A 14,759-nucleotide genomic window follows, 5' to 3' on the forward strand; every position below is an offset into this window, starting at 1 on the left:
GCTTTCAACAACACGTGCATAGAGACAAAAATTAAAGAAAACTGTAAGGCTAGTGGCAGAAAGTTTCATCAATAACGTCCTGAGAGCCAAGGAAAGATTTCAGCAAGCCTTGCAGCTGTTTCTTGTGGAAATAATACTGCAGGGCTGCTTGCTTCCACAGGGATGAGAGTGTGGGAATGAAGGATATTTAGTGGCTATTGGGGGCGTGTGAGCTGGAGGTGCTCAGCAGCCTGCCAGCTCCCACCCTCAGCACACAGACTCCATATGCTCTTGCCTTGCCAAAATGACTCCAAAATTCATGTTTGCTTAGCTGGCAGGGCTGCAGTGTAGTGGCAAAGTGTTACATCTAGGCCCTGCGGTTTGTTCAGGAATGTCTGATATCCTCCAGCATGACTTGCTGTTACCTCACATCTGATATCGTCATTGCACAGATTTATTTTGGCTGAGGAGCTCTGATTTGGCCTGGGTCTGGTGCCAGAATTGCTTAGCAGAGGAAGTTCCAGACTGCTGAATTGCTTTCTTAGGTCCCCACCCAGCCCTTCTGTAGTTTTCCAGTTCCTTATTTAGACACTGATAATGGGGCAATGATACAAGGAGATTCTCACAGTTTGAATGGAATAGACTACTCGACAAATAAAGTTAATATTTTGCATTTCTCTTATGGAATGGATATTTGCATGAGCATAGGCATGAATCTGGTTTCCACTGGTGTAGATCTGGGTGATTGCACCATCTCCAGTAAACACATATCAGCAAAAAATTAATGGGAAAAGACCTTTGGCAATGCTCTTGGCTGTATCATTCATAAGACAAAACCTAAATAGCATCAAATACTTGATGAATACATGGAAGATGAGTTGTTGTGAGGTGTTTAGTCCTTATCAGAAATATTGACACTGGATAATTGCACAGAGTGACCTAAAAACCATCACTACTCTGTTTTTTAAGCAACATTACTGAAACAGACATGAATTTTTTCTCTGTATTAAAATGCAAAGCACTTCCAGAATGCACACTTCTGGACTAAAATCTTAATTATGTACAAGGCACAAAATGTCCCTCAGAGGAGGTTTGTCTGGCCACACTTCTCCTGCAGCTGAGGTGGCTGTGGAGAGGGAGGTCCAGAGCAACCAGAGAATCTCAGCATGGTTTGGGTTGAAAGGAACCTTTAAAATCATCCAGTGCCACCCCCTGCCATGGGCAGGGACACCTTCCATCAGAGCAGGTTGTTCCAAGTCCTGTCCAACTGATACCAAAATGGGCTGAAATTTTTTTATTCTCTGTGTTCTTTACCACAACCCATCTTTGATCAAGCACTGACCTCAGGCTCAGGCAGACACCGCTGCACCACCCACTCTGCAAAGCTCTCAACATCCTCGATGGCAGGGTGGTTGGGACTTTTCCTGAAAAACCTGATTCCTGTATAGCCAGGACCTGGTCCCAGGGACAGGGATTTGGTCCCTGTACCTTCCTTTGGTCCTTGACCATCACTTTGGGATGAGAAGTTGAGTTTAAATTCTTTCTGCTTTTAATTATACTGTAGTAATTAGTTGATCTTACTTGTACTTTTTTGGTTTTATTGTTGAAATCAAAGCCTTCTCTGTCACACTGGATTTATTTGTTCTGGCCTTCTCTGCTAAAAGGCCTTGCAAATTTTCCTGCAGAGTGTGGATGGTCCATGACTTAGAGCTGGAGCTGAGTTGGGATTCAGCTCTTCAGGCTTCCTACGTGGCACTAGATAATGCACTTGGCTGGCCACTCACAGCCCATAAAACAGGGGAAAAAATCTATTCTCTTGCCTCACAGGAGGAGTTTGGATATGATGGCTTCAAAAGCCCATGAGGACGTTTTATTAAGTTCCACATTTTTGGGAAGGATTTCCTAATATGGCACTGCATAAACTCACAGTCCTGTTGGGTGGCAGGCTGGCTTGTCACATGAAATGAGCTAAAAAGGCCAGGACTACAGCAAGAGCTGTAAAGCAGAAAACTTTACTAGCCAGTCACTATCTATTCACATTCAGATGGCTGTTAATTAAACAGAAGGGGTATAATCTTCCCATCATGGACAAGGTCCCACCTGGTGGGAGATTTGTTATTTAAAATCTCAGATAAGCAGCCTTTCTTGACGGGCTCATTTCCTTACTAATGGGTAATCCACTCAGCTCTTTCAGGTGCTTGCACTGCCCGGGTGGATCCAGGAGTATCTTAGCTTTGAGACACTCCTTTGGAAATTTCAGCCCTTATCTCCAAAAGGCTCATCAAGTGCCTGAGATCAATCACTTGGATTTTGCATTCCAAAATAGCCAGCAAGCATTGAGTTTAAGGAAGCACAATAAAAAAGCACTGGTGCCAAAAAAAACTTTACTGCCTGACCTCGGTATTGTGTAAAGGCCAATAATCTTCTGTATAGGACTGAATCTAGGAAATCATTGACTTGAAATACATCTATTTAGATTTACAGGTTAAGGCTTTTCCTTCTGGGGAAAGGAAACATGTTTTCAGCATGTTTAACTAAGCTGTCTTAACAAATCTGTCTTGGCACTTTTTGGAGCTTGCTGTTGTGATTTTTATTTTCTTTCCTTCTGGCTACTTTCTTATCTGATTCCTCCTTAGTGCAAGACTAATGAGGCAAATTGGAGAAAAATCAACAATGGAAGAGGTAGGGACTGGCTGATTGGATACTTTCTGTAGCATTTCATCTGAAAGTGAAGCAACATTTCCTGCCTAGTATTTATCACTAAGCTGAAACCACCACTACAAACCTTACTGTCACCATTTTCTTCTCCTGCCATAGCTCTGATAAGAACAGGAATACAATTATCTTTATTTTTTTTCAACACAATAGCAGACAAAGCTTTAAAAATCTTTATCAGGAAAGGCCCTGAATGAATCCCTCACTGTGGGGGTTGCTATAATTGGACAGCTTAAGTAAAAATTACATCTCACTTTCAGTGAGTCTCGGGAATTACTTGGTGGCTGAACTTCAACAAGATCAGCACGAGGTTACAATGAGCACATGCATCAGTCCAGGAAACCCTAATTTGTGACTGTGTAACTGCACTGATGCTGTTACAGGAGACACTTGGGAAGTTTAAACAGGATTGTGTTTCTTTTGCATAGGAAAGAAACCAACCAGATTTCTGTGAAGATTTGGCAATGTATGAGATACTTCCATTAAGGTGACCTAGTATTTAAATGCATTTTTACATGGGAAAGACTATAAGCTATCTTAGAGTGCAGGCTCTGTTCCAGGAAAATTCCCTCCAGTCCTGCAGAGGATTTTTCTGTTTAATTGTAAGAAAGGAAGCAAACTGACAGAACTCACCAAAAACATTCTTGAGATTAAAAACTCCATTCAGTGAGAGTTTCAGCACAAACCTTGATTTAAAGGCATGGGTCATGCCTTAAGGGGGATGATCACAGGGAAGATCACATGCAGATTCAGACAGATGCTAAAATAATTGCCTGAAGGAGGGACCAAGAATGTGCACAAGTCTTTGCTGGGAGAAACTCAAGTCAATTTGAAGACAGCTCCTATATTTAAATCTATCTACAAGTAAGCACAAAAATCACATGTCATGATCCTGGTATTTTTTATTTTTTTTTTTAGGTTCTGCTTGAATGGCTTCCCTTTAGCTCCTAATCTGAGTTTTATTTGCATAGGATTTGAGAAACTGGCAGGGTTTGGACCAGGCAGGAACCCAACACTCCCCATGACTGAGTCACACTGTGAGCAAGACAAACTCCCAGGAGGAGCTTTGCTAAATACTTCTGCAAAAGATTTCACTTGCAGGGGTTGGGTTTTATGGTAACAGAAAGATGGAATGTATTGGAAAACTTTTTTAGTCCCATGCAGCAGCTTGCAAGAAAAGAAAGGGACTCTACAAAACATTCATTCATGTATGTCTACCCACAAGAAGTGATTGCAGATTGAATAAGCAGGAAGAGCTCTGCAAAAAGAAATAATTTGGGAAAGAAATCTAATGAATTGAAATTCAACCAGTGGGAAAAAAAGGCTACCTGAGGAAATTGAAACATAAAAGCGCCGTCAGTCCTATAGTTTTGGGAAGAAATGTTTGTGTAGTGGAGCAGATGGCTAGCTCTGGGATGTTTTTAAAGCAATGCTATGGAATGATGATTTTTCCACGAGAAGCAGAACACGGTGAGGGGGCAGTGAAACCCCACTAGGTGACGCTGTCTGCCTGCTCCAAAACCCAGAGTTGCTCCAAAATTATAATTATTCAGAATTATAACTTTCATTAACTCTTTCAAAGCTAAATAAAGACGTGGACTTTTACCTGCTCTTTACCATGTGTTGTTTTCAGAATAATAGCTTTCATCACACACTGTAAGTTCAATTTTTAGGGTATGCTGTGTGTGATGGGCTCTCAGAAGTCACTTTAGCAGCTGAGAAATCACTTTAAAAATGAGTGGCAAAGAAAGTAGGGTGGTAAGTGCTGGCTTGGTGTAATTCATGTTTGCTTTGGAGTCACACTGACATGAATATATATTAGCAGCACAATGCAAATTGTGCGGGGTGTGATTTAATCTTTTTGTGCACAGCTACCAGGAGAGGTAAAAAAAAAAAAAAAAAAGAAGGAAAATCCTGCACTTTGTCAACAATTACTGCAGGTTTGAAGCTGTCCAAGAATTTTAGCCCAGAGTAACGAGTAATTTCAGCCCAGCAGTAACAAGTCTCTGAAGTAACTGCTGACCCCCCTGGTAAAAACAAGACAAAACCCCACTTTGTCCAAGAGGCCCTATTACGACATCCTGGACCCAAAATATACCTGTCATTAATAACATTATATAGTTCTCCTCCATTTACACGTGGGTCAAATGAGCATCTTAAAAAGAGGCCGTAATGACTGACTGCAGCACAGAACCAAAACATTTGGTAGGTTTAAAATCTCCTTCTCCAAGGATCCTGTGGGACATGGGCACAATGAGCTTTTTGTTTGCAGCTGACTACAGCACTTTTTTAGTTTGTTTGCTTTACTTAACCCTCAGAGGCAGGCTCCTTCACTACAATACTCCATGCTTTTTGGAGGTTTTGGGTTTTGTGTGTGTGTGTTCAATGAAGTTACTCTTTCTGAGAGGGGTGCAGTTACAGATTTGCTCAAGTTAAAGCCTTCTGATTCACCGACCAATAAAGGAAGGAAAAGAGAGGGCTTTGTTTTTTGCCAGAATTAAGTTTCTGGGTTGTTTTCCTTCTTTTTCTTATTTTTTTTTTAATTTTAATTTTAATGTAGCTAACAGTGCCAACCTGAGGAACCAGCTTTGCAGAACACAAAGCATAAACACCTCTGTGCTGAAGGGGAGCAAAAACCAAGGCAGGGTCTCCGTGCAGCTTTAAAAGTGGCAATATTCCCCATCCCTTTCCTGGCTGGCAGCATTCTCCCAGTGACAGACAATCTGGCCACAGACGCTGGCCAGCTCCTCATTACAGCACTAATCTTATGTAATGGCAGTGAGCTCACCGCCCTACAAAGCACTAATTATCAGCAGCGTTTTCCAGGGGATGTGAAAAACCTCCCCTCGTGGGGCGGGGGGCCCTGGGCACAGCCCCAAGTTGCTGTATGTGCTTAATCCATAGCATGAATAGCTCCAAAGGGCTCCTTGTCTGCTCTGCCTGCTCACAAGGGTCCTTAGCAAACACAAAGGGGGAGCTGCCAAAAGCAACACCAGATTTTTTTTATTTCTAATTTTTTTTTTTTTCTGTTTGGATGGGTGTGCTTTACAGCTGTAAAAGTTGCCATTCACAGAGCTAAGTGAATTATTTAAATTAGATTTCGCTGGTGTATTTTCAAGCTTCCCGTTGTGTCCCCTCTCCCTTTGATCAATTATTAAATGCCCCAGCTGATAATGTAAGTTTTGTTGTTCTATAGTTTGTATTGCATCACATTTAAAGTACAAAAAGATCCAAGTAGGCAAATTCCTATGCTCACACAGTTGTGTGTGTGTTTGGGCCCTGCTTCCTTCTCCTGCAACACTGTGGGTTTTTTCCCAAATGTGTTTGCTTTCATTGCTTTGAGCCTCACAGATTATTGAAGATTGTCCTTGATACATACTTAAAAGTGTTGTTCACTGCTGCAGAAATGCTGGGAGGAAAGTCTGCAGTAAAGGGCAAGAACAATTTAGATTCTGTAATTTCCTAAATGCAAATAAATACTACTTATAGTCATTTTCATTGCACTGTAGAATGTATATCAGAGGGAAAAATAATGATGTCCCATACCAAAGCCACCTGAACAGCCCTACAAGTACCCTGAACAGAAGAAAAGCAGAGCTAGCAAAACTTTCTCTAAAAACCACTACATTTTTCTCTCCTGCCTCTTGAATCTATCAGTGAAATCATACCTGAAACGTCTTTGATTTTTTTAGGAAGTAATGACTAACAAAGCTCCAAAAGAGCTGGGGTGCTGCAAGTTCTCTGAACACACCTCAGGGGCTGCTCTCACCACCTTCACTTTTTGGGACACATTTTCAGATTTGCCAAAGTTTGCAGCTTCCTGCTGGTCCAAACAACCCCAGGTGATGCTCCCAGCCCAGTGTCAGCAGCCTCAGCTCTCACTGACCTTGCCCCACGTGTGAGGATCTGGGTTTTCTGTGAGGACACCCACTTTTTGTGCTGCACTAACACAGCTGCCAACAACTCCTTGCCCTTCATATAAAAAAAAAAAGGTGCTGTTTTTTTGCCCAAGAAATTGTTTTGTTGTGTGGCTCACCAGCTCCAGAACACGAATTCCACCTCTCCCAACCAAGAGAACAACTGAAAAGTTATTTCTTTCAAAAACAGAAAAATAAATAAATAAGAGGAATTTAAAAAAAAAAAAAAAAAACCAAACAAAAAACCGAGGGCAGGGACATGATGTAGATGAGAAAAGATTGGTCCCTGCCACCCAGATACAGCACAGCAAATCAGAAAAAAGCAGATACATGAGAGCAGCCATTGGATCCCACAACTTACTGTAATTAAAGCCTATTTTATTCTGCTTATTGGACAATGTGCCCTAAGCTTAGCCAAGGAGCACTTTGAAGATAAGTTCTGGCTTTAGCCAAGAAGATCCCCACTTCTTTTTAAAAGAAAATTAAAAAAAGAAAAGAAAATACAAATCCTTTGGCCAAAAAAACCCAACCCTGTAATGATAGACCAGTTACCTGAAAACCAATTTTTTTTTTTAATGCAAAGTGCCACCTGAGCTGACAATTAAACTTTAGGGCAAGAGAGGTGGGACACAACCACTTGATTCAAGTAATTTTGCTTCTCTCAAGCCTAGTCTGTGTTTGGGTTGCTGAAAATGTGTGTTTTACCAGCAGATGGTGAGGCTTTATCTGCACAAGATTGTGCCATTTTGCCTGAAAGGCAGGAAACTGCTAACTAGTTTTGAATTAAAACCACTTTACAGTTAAGGAATAAACTTGCCAAATCCCTCTGAAATCTCACAGATAATGATGCATCAGACATTTCAGTGAGGAAAATCAAAAAGCTTCCTCAAGGTCTCTATTCAGGAGCAGAACCTCCAATACTCTGACTTAGGAGTGGGCCTGTTTCTATTTTATTAGGATAGTTTTTCTTGTCCCCAATATTGTCTTTTTTTAGTGGAAAACAGGCAGACTCAATGCAAATATGGACAAAAGTCACATGGACGGAGAATATTTAAATACTATTTATTGCTTTCTCACTGAATTTGATTGTTTTCACTTCATTTTTCAAGACACCAACATTTTCCTCCAGGAACTCTGAGAGCCAGAGCATGAATTTAGAGGATCACCTTTCATCTTTTGAAAACTTGCTTACTGGCACTATTTTTCCAAGTTCAACATAAATTCTACTTGAAGGACAAAAAATGTGCCTGGGAATACAGGGGGTTTTGATTTTCTGTAGGGGTGAAAAAGGAAGAATTCCAAAGTATCAAAAGTGGCTGGCTATACTATTAGGCAACTAAACAGTCTTTTTCAGAAGGGCTGAGGACCTGTCAAGGCCACTTTCAGTTCAGTGTAGGTTTCCCAGTAAGAACCTTAATTCTATATTCTCATTTACACGCTTTGCCCAAATATCATGTGTAATGGTGGCTGGCTCTTGGCCTCAGTTAAAAAAAAATCTGGAAAAACACAACTTGACAGGGGTTGAAATGTAAAAAAATTAATGATTTCCTTCCATTGAACCCATTGGTTGGAAAACATTTTAGGTGCAAAGAAAGGGGGAAAAAAAAGGTATTTTATCCCATTTCCCAAAATTGCCAATAAAATATCTGGCAAAACAGTTGCTGTCAGTGTGCTGCATATTTCTGTTGGTTTCCTTGTGTTGGAGGGAAATGAGTACCAAAGTAACATAAACCTTTTTCTGTGTCCCCAGTAGTGGAACCTGTGTTTCAAGCATTCCCAGTTCCCAATTCTAGGGGTTTCTTTTGGTTCAGAAGGAAAATTTGTGTGAAAGAGAAACTTGTCACCCACAACAGGTCTTCTTGTTCTTGTTGGTGCTGTTAATTTCCTTTTTTTTAAGTGCACAAAGCAGCAGAACTGTTAGGAGCTAATTTTTAATCCATAAAACCTCATAAAGTCATGCAAGCATGATTTTTTGGATTGGACCAAGCTGTTATTGGAGAAAACTCAAAGAAGTATCAAGATAAAGATGAATGTGCACCACTTGTAGCTGCACAATCACTCTTCTGATAGTATCTCCAAGAAAACTGGTATCAGGGGGATCCCCAGCACACTTGACAAATTTTCCCTCATGCAAGAAGTGTTGAATAGAATTGTGGATAGACAATATTTTTTGGAGAGTGAACAGAGCTGAGAAACAAATTTAGAAACAGCTGAATACACATACACCCTGATATATAAAACACATCAAGGCTATTTAAATTTTGGCTATAGGCAAGAGTCACTTCTAAACTCAGAAATTCAATTTAGAGCCTGAGTGTTGGTGTAATAATGCTGATTGTTAGGATCACAAATCATGCTCCTGCATTTAAAGCCATCATGAATCTTGCTCACCTGCACACCCATGAAAGAGGCAAATTTTCTACCTTCATAGTGTTTAAATTCACTGCAATTGTAGAACAGCATCAGGGAAATAGATTGGATGCATATATTTAATTATTAATTACTAGAGAAGTAATAAATCGCTGTAACAACAAGAGTGGTTAGAAAGTATGAGAAATAAGTCAAAAGCCAGAGAAAAAGGAGCAAATGAAGCAGCTGCTCAGAACCATGGGATCCAGAAACCATATGGAATAAGTTATGAGGAAAATCTATTGAAGCAATGAACATAAATGATTTCAAGAGACACCTAAATTGTTTCCGAAGGAAGAGACAGAGGGAAGTTGTTAAAAATGAAAGAAAAATAAGGTGGGAAAAAAGATCAATCAAAGCAGAAATCTGTTGGACAGATGGTACCACTCTGTTCCTAGAATATCTTAATTCCTTAAAATTTAAAATTATAGTAAAAATATAATGCCCATTCGGTCAGTAGCCTGAATTTAAAAAGAGGATCTCAGCTCCAATTTTAATTTCCTCAAATTCATAGGATCATAGAAGGGTTTGGATTGGAAGGGACCATGGGCAGGGACACCTTCCACTAGACCAGGGTGATTAATCAGTGTCACAACAACTCTGGTTTTGGAATATATAAGCATTATATATTATCTTACATATATTTATCTTATTTTCTGCCTGGGGTCTGGAATCACCAAGGGGTGCCTTGGTACCACCCTGAGCCACCAGTGAGGCAACAGAAATCTTCACCACCATTTCCCACCCCTCTTTGCTGTCACCTGCCACAACCAGCCGTGTCCCCAAGAAATGTCTCATTTATAAGCCATTTCAGAGCACTTTTAGGCTCTGGTTATTTGCATGAAGCAGCAATAAGTGAAGCCTGCCTTCCCCCAGGTGTCTTTCTACACCAGCTGCAGCCACATGGTTTGCAGCAACAACAGGTGTGTCCAGATGCTCTCTGATTTAACAGATCACTACTGGAAGGCAAAATAATAACCTGTTTGGGCTTTTTCTTAATGTAATGTTCTTCACTGGGTACTCAACAGCAAATAAATCACCTGTTCCTCCTACAGAAGAGATTATTTTGGATGGGGAAGAGTTTGATAATTTCCTATGTCCATCAGTTCTTTGATTTAGGTTCATTGAAGGTGGGTGAAGATGTTTTCCCTCTCCTCCTGCTGATTTTCCTTTTTGTTTTAAGTCAGGAGGTACCAACAGCATCTTAAAATTTTATGGCTGAATTACGGGTTACAGGCCTGCTGAACCAGCTAGGGATGGCTGCTGCAGAGCTGCCCCACAGAGCAGGCTCCAGAAATACTTGTGAGGCTCCTCTGTGCACCCCAGAGACCCAGCAAAGGCAAGGGCTTGAGTGCCAGATCATCACCCAAAAATGCATCCTGGTGAGTGAGGAAATTGCCACACACTGCCTTGCACAAGGCAAGAAGATCACAAACCAGCTCCAGCAGAGACCCTTGCATTACCACAGTCTCAGATTTTTGAGCATTTCTATTTGAAACCTTAGAGAGTTCCCACACATACAATAACAGGAACTAAGAACAAGACCTTAGAGCTAAACCACAAAATATTAGGTATCCCAAAATGAATTTACTGGCTGTTTCCTTGGGTCCATATTTAGCGACAGGGGGATTTTTTGGCTTTTTTTTTTTTTGAGGTTTTTTGTTGCTTTTTTTTCAATGCAGCTTCCCTCCTTGCTAGTGGGAATTTGATAAGCCACCACAAAAAGAAACGAGTGATTTCAGCTTGAAGGCATCTTACCAGTGGGCTGCCATCAGTCCAGCGGAAGTCACGCTCAAACATCTTGTCATTGAGGCCAATCCACTGGTAGTCATGGCCAATACCTAGGGAACCAGAGGGGTATTTTCATTAACTTTCCCATAAATGGAAGAGGTTTCACCAAAGAAAATAATTTTGTGCAGAATGAATCAGATATCCTGTTCTTAGGATTATTCTGCTCTTTGTGCTAAAGGCTGGTTTAGAGGCTCTTTTTCAGCTTTTTGGTTTTAATTTGGGATGTGTATGAAAATACAGATTCTCATCTAAGAGTTTTAAATGATCCTCTCTTTTCACTCCCAGTGATGTCTACCAAGGCAAAGAGAATTCATTTCCTATCTGAGCACATATGACAGGAAGAAAAGAAGAGAAAAAAAATTAAAATCACATATTCTAATCCACATTTTTCAAGGTCTGGTTAGTCTGTGACCATTGTTGTCTAAATTTTACAATACAACACAGTAGCTATTTTTTTATGCCTTATTATGGTGGCTTTGGCTTGATGTCATATGCACAAAATATGAGTCTCCAAAAAACAAAATTCTCAAACAGTTTCAATGTTAAAACAAAAGTTCTTGTTCTCACCCCTCCCCCCAAAAAGTGTTTTCTATTAAACAAATAATAACTTCATAGTGATAGAGAACTTGTATTAACTGCAGAAGTAAACATTTACAACACAAAGTGTGCCTTTTATTTAACATTTTAAAGTATGTCTTAAGTTGGAGATACAAAAGCTGAGTGGTGAGTAGGAGATCTCACCAGCTCTGAACTCTCAGAATTTAGAGCGAACTCTCTTGTTTAGAGTCACAGAATAAGCTGAGCTGGGTGGGACCCACTGGGGCCATCAGTCCAGCCCCTGTCCCTGCAGACACCCCAACAATCCCACCCTGGGCATCCCTGGGAGAATTTTCTAAATGCTCCTGGAGTTCTGGCAGCAAAGGCTTTGTCTTTGCTTCCTGGAGCAAAGGCTTTACCTCAAATGCACTTGAACAAAGTGGTGTATGTTTTAAATTTTTTTAATAGCTCTTTTGCAGAACTGAATCCACCAATCATCAGACATTTTTCCAACACCACACAGGCAAAATTAAAGGAAAAACATTTCATTTTAATAAAAAAATTAGAGCCTCAGGGCCATGCCCATTCCCTGAGGAGCCTGAGCAGTGCCCAGCACCCTCTGGGATAAGAACCTTTCCCTAAAGTCCAACCTAAACCTTCCCTGACACAACTTCAGGCCACTCCCTGAGGTTCTGACCCTGTCACAGGGAGCAGAGATCAGAGAGGCCCCTCAGAGGATGCTGGAGACCACACTGAGGCCTGACCTCAGCCTCCTCTTCCCCATCCAAACCACCCAAGTGACCTCAGCTGCTGTCTAGACCCTTCCCCATCTCCACGCCCCTCCTCTGGACACTCCCTGACACCTCCAGATGTCCCTGGTGTGGTGGCACCCGAGGTGTGAGGCAGAGGAAGCCCGTGGGTACGCACGGTTGACGAAGATCTGCTCCTCGTGGGACAGGATGCTGGTCAGGTGTGCTCCCTGCAGGCGGCATTCCCGCTCCGCCGTGTCCCATGTGCGCCGGTGCGCGAAGTACTTGTAGCACTGGCCCTGGAACTTGTGCCAGCCGTAGTCACAGGTCTCCGTGTCTGCAGCAGACAGACAAAGCACATCCCTGTCAGTGCACCAAAACCAGGCACGTTTGGTCAATCAACCAAAACCAGGCGTGTTTGGTCAACACAACAAAATGAGGTACGTTTGGTCAACACACCAAAATCAGGCACATTTGATCAATGCGTCAAAACCAGGCACTTTTGGTCAATGCACCAAAATCAGGAACTTTTGTCTATGCAGCAAATCAGGCATATTTCGTCAATGTGAAAAAACAGGCATGTTGGATCAATGCAACAAAACCAGGCAGATTTGATTAATGGACCAAAATGAAACACCTTTGATCAATGGACAAAAATGAGGCACATTTGGTCAGTGCATCAAAACCAGGAACCTTTGGTCAACGGACCAAAACCAGGCACATTTGATCAATGGACCAAAATGAGGCACATTTGGTCAATGGACAAAAATGAGGCACATTTGGTCAATGCAACTAAATCAGGCACATTTCTTCAACGCACCAAAACCAGGCACGTTTGATCAATCAACCAAAACCAGGAACATTTGATCAATGGACCAAAACCAGGCACATTTGGCCAATGCACCAAAAACCCGACATGTTTGATCAATCAACCAAAACCAGGCACACTTGGTCAATGGAAGAAAATGAGACACATTTGATCAATGCACCAAAACCAGGCACATTTGGTCAATCAACCAAAACCAGGAACTTTTGCTCAATGCACCAAAATGAGGCACATTTGGTCAGTGCATTAAAATCTTTTCCACACCAATGGATTTTCTGTGGGACAAAGCTTCAAGAAAAACCCATCTGCCAAGGCATGCAAACTCAAACACTCATCACCTGAACCTCATTTTCAGGTACTTCTGCTTACACAGGCTCAGTACACCCATCCTTGAAACCTCACTTTCAGGCAGTTCTGTTTACCCACTTTCAGCACAAACTACAAGATTATTACTTATCTAAGGCATATAATTGCAATTGGAAACTTTGTGGGTTGCCACTGATTGAATTAAGCTGAATCTGGGCAATTTCAGGATGATATCTTCATGTGTAACCCTGGACGGATAAAATGCCTGGATGCTGGACTGCAGGGAACCTTCATTTCATCAGTTTTCTGAGCCTGTACATGGGGATGGAAATTTTTACTTGCAAGGACAAATGGTTCTTCAGGTCACTGCACTAACTTAAGTTTGGAATAAACTGATAACTGAAAATTATATGAAGGGAAATTATTGTAATTGTTTAGTCTGCAGAAGCAAAGCTGCAATATTATCTTTCTGAGCTCACGCCTCCAAATCCTCCCCCAAAACCCATCTTTCTTGATGAAGGCAACTTCAGCCATCAATTTGTTAGGAGGTTTGCAGAGCTGAAATACAAAGTAATGAAATTGCACGTTGTCTGTGCTTGCATGAGGCATGGTGCTGATAAGAACACATCACAGAGAGGATTCACACCAGCCACTATATCCTTTCAGCTCAAAGAGAAATAAACACAGGCCTTGGAACAGCAACAACCCATGGATTTGACATTAATTATGTTGTCAAGCTGTAAACAGTATAGATGGCAAAAAAACCCCAAGAGTTTCAGTTCCAAGTTTGCTTCTGCAGGGATGAATCACAGGAAAAATCAGCATTAATAAGATGGGCAAAACAAGTGTGATGTCTGAACGTGTGACATCTGAGCTGTGCTTGAGGATGGGACGGGCCTGCCAGTGATAAAGAGGGAGTTTTAGGGAGGAGTGGGAGAAGCAACAGGGGAAAGGCAGGGAGTTTTGAGCCATGACAGATGCAATGGCATCATGAAGGACATTTCAGCACCAGATTACAGCGTGTTTCAGCCACAGCTGTCTCAGCATGGGATGGCTCACCCTGAGGGGCCTCAGGATGCTGAGGAACAGAAACACAAGGCCTGGCCTTCCCCATCCCACCCACCCACCAGGAATCGGCCACTTCCCATCAAATTTTATCAGGCCCTTGGGCAAAATGGTGTCTGGAGCCAACTGTTCCAGCCTCTCCAGAGTTATGGAGATGGTCTGGGCTGGAAACTGGATTTCTCATTCTCAGTAAGTCAAGGCAGACAGTGGTCAATAAAACGCTTTGGCCAAAGGGGCTCTTTTTGCCTGAGTACAGAAACAACCAAATATTGCAGTACATGCCAAAGGATGATGGCTGGAAATACCTTAACTAAGGGATTACTTAGGTTTGAGCTGCTACCACCACCTAAAAAACAGTTTTTCACAGCACAGGCTCTCAATTCACAGCAGGAAGGGGCCATTTCTATCCTGACACACCAAATTGTTTATTTTCAGAAAAAAAAAAGGGTTTAAATTCCCCATGAC

The 14,759-nt window shown here is 41.6% G+C and overlaps 1 protein-coding gene across 6 annotated transcripts in view; it reads right to left on the minus strand.

Annotated features, from left to right (window-relative positions):
• The window catches only part of VCAN (versican), a 99,201-nt gene that overhangs the window by 4,586 nt on the left and 79,856 nt on the right, over positions 1 to 14,759 (minus strand). For all 6 annotated transcript variants that reach the window (XM_064405735.1, XM_064405734.1, XM_064405738.1 and 3 more), the window contains 2 exons: positions 12,276 to 12,434; positions 10,779 to 10,861 (listed from right to left, as the gene is read on the minus strand). In XM_064405735.1, coding sequence (XP_064261805.1) covers positions 10,779 to 10,861; positions 12,276 to 12,434 — 242 coding nt within the window. The remainder of the gene's footprint in view (positions 1 to 10,778; positions 10,862 to 12,275; positions 12,435 to 14,759) is intronic.

Source organism: Passer domesticus, chromosome Z (assembly GCF_036417665.1).
Source record: "Passer domesticus isolate bPasDom1 chromosome Z, bPasDom1.hap1, whole genome shotgun sequence".
Taxonomy (NCBI): Eukaryota; Metazoa; Chordata; class Aves; order Passeriformes; family Passeridae; genus Passer; species Passer domesticus.